At 47.4% G+C, this 15882-nt stretch overlaps 1 protein-coding gene across 1 annotated transcript; it reads right to left on the reverse strand.

Moving 5' to 3' along the window:
• Positions 1–313: 313 nt before the first annotated feature.
• Positions 314–15206, reverse strand: LOC119108198 (cytochrome P450 1A1). The gene is made up of 4 exons (XM_037231774.1): positions 15049–15206; positions 13387–13553; positions 2018–2185; positions 314–1685 (listed from the first exon to the last, which is right to left on the reverse strand). The coding sequence occupies exons 1-4, from the start codon at positions 15131–15133 to the stop codon at positions 966–968; spliced, it is 1140 nt and encodes a 379-aa protein (XP_037087669.1). The 5' UTR covers positions 15134–15206; the 3' UTR covers positions 314–965.
• Between the last annotated feature and the right edge of the window lie 676 nt (positions 15207–15882).

A 15882-nucleotide genomic window follows, 5' to 3' on the forward strand; every position in this document is an offset into this window, starting at 1 on the left:
AAGTGTCTAAAATGTGTAGTCTTCCCCCACTTTCATCTAGCAAATTGTTGGCTGGGCGAGTACCCGAAGTAGTGGTCAAGGCAAAACAATCCATTTGACCAGCGAGTTTTTATGGAGGCACTCGGTTTAGCGAATGGCAGCATAATCACTGAGGGCAGACCGATTGATGGTTTAATTGAAAAACGTCGGCTTTTTTACCAATTGCGGTGCTTTACCTAGTCCCGTCACCCAAATAGTTCGATGCCTTCAATGTGCCCTCGCTCAGTTTCAGTGCCTAGTCACGGAAAAAATAAAACAATCTCGTCGAGATAAACATGTTTGTGAGAAACTTTATAAAAATGCTCGTCAAAGTCGTCCAGTTTCACAGGGACCGCGCTTATGTTTATAAATGGATACATACGATTAACCCGGAATATTTGCCACGACAACACCACCTTCAGTCATCTTTGGTTTAAACAATTTTGAGAAGGGTAATAGGCGGCTCAGATTCCATGTCAGAGACGCAAGGGCATTGAAACACATTTGAGTATGAACTAAATAGGATAAAGACTCGCATGCTACGTTTTTCTGTTTGCCACGATGAGGTGTTTTGAGATTCGGGCCCTCTTTGGCCTCACATCACTGGGTCGGCAAAAGGTGAGCCGTTCAGTCATGTGTCCTTTCGATGTTGTTTTCTGTGGGCTTCGCCTCATCTCTGCTGCTCATTGGCGCGGCGAGAGGCAGTGCCAGCCCGAGAAGCGAGTGTTATTGTTAGGCGAAAAGAGAGCTCTTGCAGCATCTAGGCAAGGTCAAGGGCAGTCCATGACAACCGTCGCTCATACCGTGGTCACACAGAGCATCGCTCCTCCGACGGCGGGATGCCCCTCTTCCTCCGCCACCGCTGCCGCCTCCGGCAGCACAGAGCATCGTTCCTCCGACGGCGGGATGTCCTCCTCCTCTGCCGCCGCTGCCGCCTCCGGTGCGGCTCATTCCCTGGTCTGGACGGTGATGCGGTACGGCTGCGGCTTGAGCACCAGGCTGGGCCCCGGCCGGCTGGGGTCGGCCTGACCGGGACTCAGCTGCAGCCGCAGCCTCTGCAGCAGTCCGGCCGTGAACAGGAACAGCGCCTGGCGCGCGTGCGTCTCGCCGATGCAGCGGCGCAGGCCGAACCCGAAGCCGAGCAGCCGCTCCTTGAGGTGCGCCGCGTCCGGCGCCAAGAAGCGCTCGGGTCGGAAGCACTCCGGGTCTCCCCAGAACGCCGCGTCGTGCAGCACGCTTCTCAGGTCGATGAACACGCGACAGTTCGCCGGCACGTGGCGGCCGCCGAGCTGCGTGGCTCCGAAGGTGGTGGCATGCTGTACGATAGGCAGGGCGGGCATCCAGCGCATCGTCTCCTCGATCACGGCCTCCAGATAGGGCATGGCCAGCATGTCGTCGATGGCAGGCGTACGGTCATGGCCGACCACCTCGTCCACCTCGGCGGCGGCGCGTGCCTGCACGTCTGGATGCAACACCAGTATCAGGATGACCCACTCCATGACGGTGTTGACCGTCTCCATTCCGGCCATCAGCAGATCCTTGAGCAGGCAGCGCAGGTTGTCCTTCGTGAAACGATGCGGGGGGCCGCTGCTCGCGCTGCTGCTGGAGGAACGCCTCCACCAGGTCACGCGGCGGCTGATCATCCACCACGCTATGGGCGTGCTCGGCTATCAGCGGCAGGAAGACATCGACCATCTCCTGGACGTCGTCGTGGAACTGCTGGAACCCGGAGAGGCGAGGCGCCACGTGACGCAGCCAGGGGAACAGCTCGAGGTGCATGCAGGCTGGGCCGAGGCTGTTCACGTTCCGATCGACGAGCTCGGTCAGATGTTCCACCTGCCCGCCCCGCTGCAGCTTGGTTCCTATGATCAGCTGGAGGAGCGCGTTGGTGGCGGCCAGGGTAAAGAGGCCGCGTACCTGGACCTCGTGGCCCTCCTTTGCCGCGACCATCAGCGAACCCAGGACTTCGGCCAGCTCTTCGTTGATGTTGTCGGTGCGCGTCCTTGCGGCCGAAGCCCTGGTCGCGCAGCGCGCGGAGTGAGAAGCGTCGCATCTGATGCCAGTTGTCGCCGTCCGAGAAGATGAGCCCCATCCGCCGGTGCAGGCCGTGCTCTTTGAACGTCAGCGGCCGGCCGACGCCGGAGAAGGCGCGGCTGTGGGTGGCCTCCTGCCAACGACACGTACGGTTAATAGCAACAAAGACAGTAGGCAGCGGTCAGGACACACTCGAGAAACGCACAAGCCTCCTGCAGCGACACACGATGTCAGGAGTAGCACACACACATATGGGTGGCGTTGGCCCAAACACGTCCCGGAATGCGTTGCTCTGTCTTCTCTCCTCTCCCCAGCACACACAGTTGGAAGCGTTGCGCACACAGGTAAAAGACGGCACACACAGACAGACAAGAAGTCTCCAACTGCTGAACTTGTTTGATTTTCATGCTCTTCGCTTCATGAAACTGACTGAAGCCCAGTGTTCCCGTGCGTGGTGCTTGCTGATCGTTGCGCTGGTTCATTGATTTGCTTTTTTCTATTATATATGAGCATCATGCCGCTCTGCAACAGCTCAAGCTTTACAATCCTTTGCCCCCTACCTAGGACGTCGCCACGCGGTTGCTGGCGCTACAACGTGGACTTGACGTGGTGGTCGGACTTATGTTTTTCTAACCCTTGTCAAAGTCAAATGAGCCATCAGGCACGATGTCAGGCAGTCCATAGCCAGACGGGTGAGAGTGCAGTGACCAACCACCATCCCTTGGGACAATCTGCCGAATTAAAGGCAGCAAGAGGTCCACTTCGCGAGTTGTGCCTGAGCCCACCCTCGACGAGATGATCAAGTAGGTTTTAGGGTGGGCCCAAGAGCCGCGAATGAGGCCCGACTCAGGAGTGAGATGCTTATGCTTCCGCGCAGACTACTTAGGATAGAAACCGGTGCTTTTTTCTATCAATCCTATCACTCTGGACTCTCTTCAGAATATCATTTTGTCGACGAAAATTCCATGGCCCCTGGAATCTGAAGATACCTCTATTAGCTGATTCCTAAACTTTGATTCGACGTCATGGTCCATGTCTTCCCTTACATTATCAACACCTGTCTTATAACCTGGAAATAACCCACATGTTGGACACACACCATTGCACATTCCATTCAAAAACTCGGGAGCCTTTCCGAAACCTCCAACTTTAGACCCACCTCCGCTATTTTGCCTTACTCAACCTTGGAGAGAGTAATAATCATCGACAGTTCTACTCATACGTGGCTGACAACACATTTTCTCCTCTTCCCAGCAAAGTTTGTACTCCCGCCCACGGAAATCATGTTTCTTACCACATCCGAACACATGCTCACCGCTATTGACCGTCGAGATCTTACTCGACTCTGCCTAATCGATCTGTCCCAATGTTTTAGCGTGATTGGTCACGCAAACTTCTACACCAACTTCAAAACCAATTCTATTGATCCAACCTGGTTTTCCTCTTGCCTCAGTGGCCACAATCAATCTGTGTGTACAGCTGACGGACGTGGAAACTGACCCTTTTCCAGACTGCTGCCCAGTACTATTGGAGTCTGCCGAGGATTCTCGCTCCACCCGTCCTTTTCCAGACCTTTTTTGCCAATCCTTCCACGCCCCTGAGGCGCACGTGTTGCAGAGCGATGGCCATGCCCAATTTTAAGTCTGTGGCAAAAAAAAAAACTCCTTTCATCTACCCATTGCTGAACTGGAACAGGCTTTAGACTCACTGGACGCCTGGCTTCACTCCCGCGATCTGCGGGTGAACACGGGACAAACAGACCTTATCGTCCCTGGCTTCACTACCGCGGTCTGCGGGTAACACGGGACAAACAGACCTTATCGTCCCTGGCTTCACTCCCGCGGTCTGCGGGTGAACACGGGACAAACAGACCTTATCGTCCCTGGCTTCACTACCGCGGTCTGCGGGTAAACACGGGACAAACAGACCTTATCGTCCCTGGCTTCACTCCCGCGGTCTGCGGGTAAACACGGGACAAACAGACCTTGTCGTCCCTGGCTCCCATCAAAACCGTCGCGGCATGGTCCCTGACTTTCATTCGGTTCCGCGAGGACGCGCACGCGCGCACGCACGTACGCACTCACGTACGCACCCACGCACGCACGCACACATGCACGCTCGTACGTATGTACACACGCACGCAAGCGTACAAGCACGCCCGTCCGCCCGCCAGCACGTGCGTATATACGTGCGTACGCACGTATTCACATATTTCCAAGGCATTAATATATATATATATATATATATATATATATATATATAATATATGCATGCGTCGCACTGTACCATATTTGAATGTTTTCCGTCCGACAAGCCTTAGATTGTTTTGATAATGGGAAGCGAATGCCCTGGACACGTTAGCTAGCTTAAACTAATGTGTATGACTTTCGGCGAGTTGATTAGGAACTTACCGAAAATAAGGAAATATTTAATTCGTGCAATCGAACAAGCGCCCAAGAAACTGATGAAATGTTCATTTACCCCTGCGTAAAAGAAAACTTGCATATATATATATATATATATATATATATATGAGGAAATATGTGTATATATATGCATTATATTTCTAACGAACCTTTTCATATTTTTTCACCAAAAAACTGAAATTCTATCACCAGCAAACAACACGTGAAAATCAATGTACTGGAAGTTCTGTTTGATGAAGATTGGCCCAGGACTTGCAGACGGCATTTGGGTGAACACGATTTAGGTTCAGGGTGTTTTGGGTTAGGTCAGAGCTTGTAAGGTTTTGCCGATTTTGCGCATATGCTGGCCTGGGTTCCCTCCTGCAGACGCATGTTGATGCGTTGCAATATGGGTGTTGTAGACATACCAATATAGGTCGAGTTGCGGAGCCGGCAGCCTCAATATGGATATTCTTTCCCGCGGCTGGTTTAGCCGGTTGGTTTCGGTATGAGCTGGCTTTTGTTTGCGATCAGGTTGCGTTCATCGGTATTACGGAGGATATAATTGTTCGAGCTACCGTCCTCGTCTGGTGTGTTAGTTAGGCAACGTTAGTTACACAGCGTCCAGTGCTCGACCAATTGAGCTAACTGGAAATAACGAAACGCTATGCACATGCTAAAACATTAGGTTTTCCATTGTCTGTTCCAGTTGTCACTACTGCATTTAGCTGCATTCAATCAACATTCCGTTGACATTTCCAGAGCACTCGTAAAATAACATTTCATGCCACAAGAACTGTTTTAATTCCAAAACATTACCGATTTATATTTTTGTTGTTCTTGGTATAAGGAATCTCGCATACCGGCTGGAAATTGGCCGGCTGCAGCTATGAGTATTGTGTGATGGGTAAACCAGTCGGCCCATCCCCTGAATCCTGTTAGGTTCTGTGGAACCAGTCCGCTCTGTTCGCCAACTAGAACTGCCGTTTCTCTCTCATTTGTTTTTGCTTTGAAAAAGTGCCCTGTTATGCTTATTCCAAATCTGAAGCGTGCGTCCCACCAACCAAACAATACAAACACCCAATAGTGCCACACTTGAGTGTTAACACTGAAGTGCGTAACGTGTGAAGGTACTCCTTTGGGAATTTGTTGAAAAGAAAAGCGAACACAACGTATTTTTACTCTGCGTTTCATAGATCAAACGAGTGCAACTTTTATACTGGTTATTGATGACGTAGCTGCATCTGCCAAAGAGTGAGAAAAATAGTGATGTTTCGCCTATGGCGATACATACACAAATTTTATTTGACCTCTTATAATTTGTCGGAAAATTTCCGTTTCAAGCCCATACACATGTTCGAAAGTGATCCAGGCATTGTTATCGTCGGCACCACGTGAAATTGGATTGCATCTGGCTTCCCGGTCCATATGTTTTGTCCAGGAAAATTCCTGCTGCCCTTTAATATTTAATGCAATTGCTGCCAACTTGTTGGTAGTACACTAGAAAAGTTCCCTTTTATCGAGCTTACCGTTCGTTCATGCGTTTCACCGGTTTGAAGCAATCCGTATTTGAACCATACGTCCGAAGCAGTTCGCAACAGGTTAATAATTTTATCAAATATGAGTAAAAATCGTTTTATTGGATATTGGACTGGTGCGGTGATACGGGCAGGTGTTATGTGTTGCCAACTACAGCCATTCTAGCACCGTGTAAGGCTGGGAGGCAAAATACCAAGCGTCTCGTGTCCCACTTTACAGGAAAAAAACAGCTTAGAAATACTTAGGCACAATGACTGAAAAACACATGTTGCATGCTTTCAGCACGTAAACACGCTGAGGTATCACCATGGCGACGTCTCCGTGTGTTTAGTAGACTTAGTCCCGACTATTTTCCGATCTCATTCCTCCCTGTGTTGGCCAAATAAGGGAAAATAGTCCCTTTGTTATCATGCCGCATTTGTCCACATCTATACAGAATAAACGCAATTCATTACACATGCAATTGTTTGGTGCTTTCAAGGATCGTGAAATGATCGGCACGAACATGTCAGTTGTCACGACCATTACCTTAAATTGATGAAAATAGAAATTACAGATACCCTTTGAATAAAAAGGCGCTGCCAAAGCGATTCTAGTGCAATGTGCCTGGCATTTAGTAGGTTAAAACATCACTGCATGGCAAACAATATATTTCAGGCTTTGAATGCGACGACAAATTTGGGAGGCGCACATAATTCAGTAAACAATACAGTGACAACACTTTCTACGACATTTGGGCTGGAATGGAGACGTTAAAGTCAATAATTTGCCTCGGTGACGGAAAAAATAAGGAAAAGATGTGATAATGCGAGATGATAGGATACGGCTCGCGTACAAACTAGCAGAACGGTTTGCTTACAGATATCAAGTACACAGGACAACTAGATAAGCAGCACTAAATACCCATCAACAACACTAAGCCCTCTTAAATCGGCTGCTGGTAACACTAGCATCCCGCATGTTAATGTGGTAGCCCCCATGCAAAATAGTCTGCAATTTGATGCAAAGACATTGGCCCCTGAAAACACACCTGACGCACAAAAATTGCACGTTTTACCTGGTAATGGGGTCGTTTGAGCTGTCTGCACCATATTAAATAGACGACCTCGTAACTCCAGCAAAAATAGTGGAGTTCTTTTTACTACACTGTCACCTCATTATACAGATACTGTTGTGAAGGTCTCACCAAATCATGAAGGATCCACACCAACTTATCGATCTTAGGTCAAATATGAGGTTATCAGAGGTAATGAAAGGTAAAAAAGGTCGTTCTTATAGGTGCAGTTAAAACCTATATTGATACGCCAACACGGATATTAAGTGCGTGGAAATAGGCATTAGGCTTGTGGAGAGTCCATTCCGACCATTTATGTTTGCTCACAATGGTGAAGTCAGATCAGGTCACCGTTCAAAATTGGTCTACCAGTGGCCTACAAGAACCATACTTTTTCACAAAGTGCTCATGAGTTGGTTTATTTTATTAGGTGCGGCTTTGGAACAAAAGCATTCCAGACGTAACATACCACCCTATGCAGACCTAAAGATTATCTTTGGTCAACCCAGGTGAAATTTATAAACCGTCCAAATGAAAAAATTGAGTGCTAACTGGGTCTATGTAACCAGCACAATGTCTTTGTGTGGTCAGAAATCGCGTCTTGCACATCCACGGGCACTCAAGATCGCATGTCTGTTATTTATATTATACATATCCATCACACCCTTCGACGTTTGACAATGTTTTTGTAAGAAACTGAGAACAGGCAGGCTGGCACATAAGATTTTCCGTCGTCAGCTTCACAAACACGATAAGGAGGTTATTACACGCGTCGCACTCGTTCAGCTAGCTTCTCCGCTTTTGGCAACAAAAGTCATTGACCTTTGGAAACCTCAGTTGACCTTGCATGCTCTGACGTGACCTATTGCAACCTCATTATGTATTATCATAACATTACAGCACGGTTTCAGTGTAGTTTTCGAATTCTGCGTCCAAATTTATCAATTAAAACCTCTTATTTTAAGCTCAGCATTGTTTTGCAGAAGGTACCCATAGAGGTCGGTCATGGCGTAGGCCAAGGCCATGTGCTTTGTGGTCATATGCTGGTTGTGCATGTGAACTAGTACTCTGTTTCACATATTCAAACACCAAAACTACACAAAGATGCGTACAAATTTGCATTATTTACCACAAGTAGGATGCATTGACCTGACTTTAGGTCAATGGCGTCACCAGTTTTGGAAAATATGAAACATAAAAGCTGCAGGTACGGCCACATTCTATTACTAGAGCAAGTTTGAAAATTGCAAGTGGCTCGAAACAAGTAACGTGCCGCCAAAGTTTTTTTAGAAGTTGACCTCTTCGACAGACCTAGGTCACTGATCTTGGTAGATTGGCAGATCAACACTTGAAACTTTAACAAAAGTTGCCAAACTGACAGATGAACAGGTGCTGCAAATTTTGTGTCGCTGTTAGAGTTCATTTTTGACCTGTGATCCAAAAACGATAGGGAAGTCAACTTCCCTGGGCGCGGGTGGGCTAAATCATATTGTAATGCCCACTTAACTTATCTTTATGAACTCCTCATCGCGAATTAGAATATAATGGCATTGCAGGGATATAAAAACAAAGCTTTTGTTTGTTTGTTGGCCACCTCAAGACGCAATTCACGCAACATGATTACATAAACGACAGGGTAGTGGACACTTGGATGCAACTATTCAGCGACAGTGGCAAGCGGTAAACCGACTAAAATGCTTATGCTGCCAGCAGCGCCAATGGAGTTTTGTTATGCCTCCTCTGGAATACCAGAACTGTATAAGTTGCTATTTCTGGTCAAATTTGTAACCGAATTAGGCTGCCATTGCTATATATTTGTTTCTTTCAGAATATTCTACTTAGCCAGTGAAAGAGTGACTGCTTTTATAGAACCTTGAGTCAACATCACGGCTAACTACTACAGTGGCGAATTATTTGTTTTACACTTGAAACGGTCCGGCATTCAATCTGACAAACCGTACCGTACCGTACCGTCTGACCGTAAATATGTTGCAATTTACACGATGTGATACATATGCGCACGTGATATGTGCCCTTATATGTTATGTGTGCTAGCTTCAAGTCGTTTACATGTGTAAGTGATGCCTGACGCGTGATGTGCGATGCCTGATCAATTAAAACCGCTTGCATGTTCAACTGATGCGGGATGTTTGATGCTTGTTTACTTCAACTCGCTTGCATGTGTGAATGAAGCGTGATGCGTGATGCCTGTTTGCTTGAATTCGTTTGCATATACACGTATTTTCGTGAATTATAAATCTTAGATATGCTCTGCATCGCGGTAATGGCTGGCAATCGCTCTTTGTTTAATCCCTGGAATGTTGATGTCCTGTAAAAACTGTGACTTGCATTTTAAAAAAGCCTAGAAAATCGAGTAGGATCATCCGCAGGCAATTTTAAATTCGCTTCTACCATTGTTTCGATAAAGGCATGTTGCCGAAATATCAGCAAGTCTATTTCTCCATTCTCGAGGTTTTTCTCCGAGGAATAAGGCTACTACTACCGTCTTATCTATATGATACTCAATTATTGTAGCTTCTCTTCGCCATGTATTTGAATGACAAAAGTCTGTCGAGTTCCAACATGGGCTGCGTTGTAGAAATGCATTGCCCTCATTTTTAAAGGAACTCATATTACATATCAATGAGAAAAGCTGCATTAAGCCCTCATTCTACCCGATGAGACACCTTATCTAGTGATAAATTTTACCGGTTGCCAGTTCACTGGCTGCCATATCCACATGGCCTAAGGACCGACTGACCGGAAAGTATCATAAAATATAATACATTCTCCACGAGATGTTTTGAACGAGCACCAACAGTTATAGAGAGTGTTCCACATTTGTGTGTGTGGGGGGGGGGGGGGGGTTGAACAGCAATAATCATCTTGAAGATCATTCGGTGCATTTCACGGCCCAGCCGTTCTTAAGAACTAAGCCCTTCTAGTTGCTGAGCTACACGCCCGCAAGGATGTTGCGGAGACTATTTCAAGGTCACACAGACATTCATGACGTTAAACTAGCGTTATTCAAGTGCTGCCATTTACAGTTCGTGTGGTGATCAACGCCAGGAAAAATATGATTATCGAGTCAGTCATATCTGGCGTTAGCAAGCATAACTTCCAGATATAGCAGCCGTCCACTGGCTCCCAATAAATGTTTTGCAAGGTACAATGACATAGTCAAACAATGACGTATTGAGGAGCATATCTATCCAGCAGAAAAATTGAGTCGTCTGCAGCAGCCTTTCACTTAAAAGTATACAAATAGTTTGAGGTAAGGTTAGTTCATCACATCTGATGCTTGCTTCAATACCTTCAAATATGGAATATTCCATATAAAGTACACATAGGAGATCAGGTTCAGGTAGCAAAACCACTTCTCCACCATATCCTTAAACCCAAAAAGCATCAATATAGTCTACGAGTGTCAATGCCTATACGGAGACTGCGGACTCCACAAGACTGAACTAAGCAACAGTACACTGAGTGGTCCTCAAGTTTGGCTCACATAGAGAGGAAGTGTTGCTCACTTTGAGTGTCCACAAATGCGTCATAAACATATCTACAGGAGATGTAGGGTTTGGCATTCATGCTGTTCATCGTCATGAATTTGATGCGTGTCATGTAGCTTTCCGCAGAGAGCACACCGAGCGGTGAGCCAATCGCTACCCGTCACCTTGGTGGTGCAGCTGTCCCGGTGGGCAACGGAAAATGGCGTTTTAATTCTGCAGATTTCGATCGTTTTCCAAAGAATCTGTTTGAGAAAGCAAAGTGCGAGCGGTCTCGGTATTATACTCGCTCTGTCCTACGTTCACCTCTTAAAACAGTAACCGTTTGGAAATGAGCGCAAATGCCAATTTCATCCGCAGCATTAATATTAAAAAAATTGGAATATTTCAAGGAGAACATCGGGTCGTGATTGAAGAAAAAACCTACAGGCAAAATTTTCAAGGGTAATTACATAAGATATGCTTTACAATCTGCACGCTCTTGCCGCAATATACCACGCCTAATTTCCCCAAACTATTGCATGATAATTATGACAAAACAATACCAGTAATACGCTATACATCTACCAAACGGTTGCTGTCGGGACTACACCATATATAACGTGCAATGACACCAGAATATTTTTTACTGAGCACCGTAATAACCAAAGATGTTTCTGTCCTAAAAAAGCCACCAATTTTCCGGGGTTTTCCTAACCAAACCTAACCTGACATGACCCTACCTGACCTAGCCTGACCTCACCTATAACTTACCATAACACACGCCCGAGTGGCCGGTTGGATACCTTCCTCCCGGGTGGGGATTAATTTATCTCTGTTGAGATCTTAGGAACTAAGTGGGCTAGAAACACCGCATTCCCAGGTTGTGTTGGCCTGTACGTAAACTCGCTCAGTTCAAAGTTTGAGGTTCCTAGGCCATGACCTTTGGGTCAAATTAGGCCAAACAAGGTCGCACTCCAGGGTGGTTTCCAAAGTACCTCCAGAACCTAGATACCTGTTCTAAGTAAAAGTTCACATGCTTATTCAGTGACTCAGTGACCTTGTTTTACCTTTCGAAGGTCATGGTGATCAAAATCATACCAGACTGCTTTGAGTCGTGTATTTGAATAATCGACCAAGATTACGCCAGGCTGTATGCCCCTAACAAATATATCTTGACTTGAGTCATTTTGGGTCGATTACATATTTTCTTCTTTAAGGAGTCCAATGAAGGTGTTAATGCGATTCCTTTTATGAGTCAGTTGGAAACGGGCACCAGAAACTGCCCCATACCCCCAGCCCTAGAGCAATAAAACAGGCTGGTCTTGATCTTGGCCTGACCTTTATAACTGATCCTAGGTCAATGGGATTTGGTCATTCAATTGTTGTGTTCCCTGAGAAAGCATCTCGGAGATGTATGGCTCAGTCTAACACTCCGTTGTTGCACCAGATTGAACGATTCCCTAAAAATTGACTTCGCCAAATCCATGGCCTGACTTTGACTTGCCGTAGGTCAGCGACCTTACCAGATACATCTATCTTTTTAATACTACACGACCCGCCTTTCAATTGTCTACAGTTGCACAAATTTTGGTGCGGCTGCGCGGGGTCGTTCAGTAACCATTCCAGAAAACCCTCGGAGGGGGGTGTCAATTTGAACCACCACCCGGGCGCGTGCTAATCTGATCTAACTTAACGTAACCTACCCCCTTCCCTGCCCCTACCCCTACTCCTACACCTACTCCTACTCCTATTGCTGTCCCTACGCTTATCCGTATTCCAACCCCTACTCCCGTTCCCACACCTACTCATACCCCTACTCATACCCTATCCCTACCCCTACCCCTACCCCTACCCCTAGTCCTACTCCTATACCCATCCCTTTTCTTGTTACCGCAACGATGATTCCCCATTCCCCATGCTCAGCTGACCCGTCGAACGCTCAGCTGGCTCGCCCATCAATCATCGATCAGCACCATCTGGCTCACTGCAAACGCCGGCGTCGATATGAGATCCTACTCATTTTTTTTCAAGGGCAAGATGATATAATGCCGCTGTTTTCCCATACTGATTGGTATATGGCGGTCCGAGAAAGTCTTGTGTATTGGGCTTAAAAAACACGCTGCTTTATTCCGAGAAGCGATGTGAGCCTCAATTACCGTTGAACATCGAGCATATCATTCCACATATGTTGCCATGTTTGTCTCCAAAGCGTTACGAGATATTCGCATGCAGTGACATTGAGTGCGACAATGAGCCTGAATCTGTCTGTTATTTCAAGTTCCCCAAGCTACGCAGTTCCGCGGATCTGCGAGTGTGACGTTCAAGGTCAAGATCAAGGCCACGTGAAGGCTGGGCCGATAAATCTCGAATGTTGATAACTTATGTACTTCGGAGTGTTTTGCCCACGGGCCACTGCTTTTCTCGCTTTCCCCACCGAGAGATATATCAAAAGACCCATAAGACCCGGACGGACGCGCGTTAGGCCATGAGCGGTGGTGATAGGACAAAATGCGGTCCACTTGAGCGTAACAGACGCTTCCATACAGCATCACGTACCACGGCCCGCCGGCGCGAGCCTGCGGACGTTCTCCGACGGATGTCTGGCGGACGCTCCGGTCAAGGCGCGCCGCACCCAACCTAGGGACTGGTGTTATCGATGGGGCCGTGTTCTAGTGTTTAACGACCCATGAATAAGCATAACAATGACACCGCTTCATTTGGTCGTGGTATATTGATTGAAGCCCTGCTTTTTACAAACTGAATTTCCTGCTTGTTCTGAGATCATGTAAGATGAAGCTGTTTCTAGGCAGGACCTTGAAATGAATGCGGACTTCCATGAGCTTACCTTCACCAGGTCGTACCCTCGAATAATGAGCACCGGCTGGTCCATGAGTATCTTGAGGAATACGAGATTGCCGTACTGATCGCTTAACTTCTTCATCTCATCGTGCACCACGGTGTTTATGAGCCTTCCTTGCTGCAGGCTGCCCAGGAACGGGATGTTGAACGGACCTGCAGAACAGCCCAGAAATGCTTTGTCTCGATTCGCGTGATGGCGAATGTTAAATATCCCTGAAGTGCAGGGCATGAACTAGATCAACGATGAAAGAAATGTAAGCCGCGGAAATGACGTGGGGTAAATGCTTACATTTTCCTCATAAGGTCAGACAAAATACGGACTATGCAACTGATATGTAACAATAAATATTTAATGCGTCACACAACAATATGAAGAGTTATGTGGCGGTCGTGATTGGAAAGGAATTCAGATAGCTTCATCTGGATGCCAAAAAAATAAATTCCATGCACACATGAGTGCAATGAAAAATTACCCAACGTTGTATATGTTCCGAAAACATGCACTTTTATCTTGTTCTGCTAACATGCATCTCTGAGCTCGGTGGGAGTTAAGTTGACTCTTTCTACGGTTTATAAAATAACTTCCAAACGGTGCGGCGTGGTTACACCTAAAGACAATTTCATAGAAGATCCTGTGAAAACAAAACATAGCATATCTTTGCAGGCTGCTGGCATGTAGCGGATCAAAATCAGGCCATACACACCAGCAGAGACAGTGCTAGGGGTAGCATTTAATGTAATGCGACAACAGAGTTGCAGACGAAATGACACACGATTTTCATTGTTTTTGTACGATTACACAATCAAAATAAGGATTATAACTAATTACATTCACCTTGGGTCAGTTATAGACGCAAGGTCAGGTCAAAGCTAATTAGCTTCATGGCTTTACAATGTGTTTAATGGGCTAGATATTTGCGGTTATTTTTAATTCCTCAATCACCAAGACGTGGCAAACTTCCTTGCATTGATTTTGAATGCCGAAGAAGTTCACTGACCTAACATGATCTTGATAAGCTTTTTGCCTTAAAGAAGCTGTTTTCAATGGTATTTCTCAGCGCTGACTTTAGATTCAAATACCAGCACGATCTCCATTTCTTTTCACTTTGACGCTATAGAGATCACGGGAGGAGACTGGGCTGAAACAACCCTGACTGACTTCCTACTTGAAGATGTATCTGAGCTACATCTGGTTACGTTAGAACGCCCGAGGCCACACCCTACAATGATTTGGAATTTAATCTTGTTTGACCTCAATTGACAAAAATGTCGAAAACCTATAACGGCAAAGCGTAGACCTCAACAATGACCTAGGCCTGTAAAAACCAGGTATTCAAAGGAGTTTGCATAGGGTCCTTCATACACTGTGCATATGGCCTCCAAACTCTTATATACTACAGGGGGAGGGAGTAAAATTGACCCCCACCCGATAGCGTCGTATTCAACCAACCACCCGGGGGTTTGTCAAGGGATCACCTGGGAAAATCGCTCGAAACTTTGACGTGTTGTCACGTAAAGCCGAAAAAAGCAAGCATTGGCATATGAGCCATGGAAGCTGCTAGTCATGAACGGGGAGCCTCTGGGCCCGTCTCAACAATCGTCGACTGTGTGGTCGGCTTCCTGGCGCGAGAGCGCCGGCGCCACTCACCCGGCGGGTAGTTCTTCCTGCTCTCGAGGAAGACGCGCACCAGCACGGCCACCAGGAGCGCGGCGAACAGCAGCAGGCTCAGCATGGCGCGTGCCGGGTCCGCCCGTGTCCCGAGCCGCGTCTCTGACGTCCGTCCGCAGCGCGTTCCCTCCCGGCTCTCACACGTAATGGCCGTCGCCGCCGCCACCGCCGCCGTTTTAGCGTGGCCCAGCGGAGGGATGGGCGGCGGCGGCAGCGGCGGCGGATGGGCCACCCGCGTCAGGCGCGCTGAGAATGTGTATGGCCGCGCTGTAAACAGAGATACGTAAACAAGAATATATGCATGATGTGCGTGCATGTAGGTTTTAATGGCCCCCTGTTCCTTGTTCGGACTGACTTGAAAAAGCAAACCATTGTTAGCCTCCTCACAGATGATGATACCCAGTGGTCATGCGTCTGTGGATTTGTTGTACGCTTCTTATGCAGGGGTGGTTTAACTGTTCTGATTTCTCGCGTCGCACGTACATGGTGTCTCACGGTGTACCGTATGTGGTGCTACCTGCGCTGTTTATTCGTCACCACGCCAACGAACTCACCACAGCGCTAGCGCGGTCACTGGTGTACTGATGAACCTCTTCGTCCCGAATGTCGGACTCCGTCAACACTGTAAAACCATCGCTAATTCCCCCACGGACGTTGTCAAGCCTTCTCCCACTCCTCGCTACACCAGCGATGGTGCCGGCGTCCTTGACAGTACCGGCCCGCGGCCAGACGCCAACGTCGGGAGTTCGGCAGCGCCCTCCAGTAGACGCATGCGACCAAATAGCTGAAAAGGAACCGTCTTCCATACCTGGA

This window comes from Pollicipes pollicipes, unplaced genomic scaffold (assembly GCF_011947565.3).
Source record: "Pollicipes pollicipes isolate AB1234 unplaced genomic scaffold, Ppol_2.1 Scaffold_6686;HRSCAF=7923_pilon_pilon_pilon, whole genome shotgun sequence".
Taxonomy (NCBI): domain Eukaryota; kingdom Metazoa; phylum Arthropoda; class Thecostraca; order Pollicipedomorpha; family Pollicipedidae; genus Pollicipes; species Pollicipes pollicipes.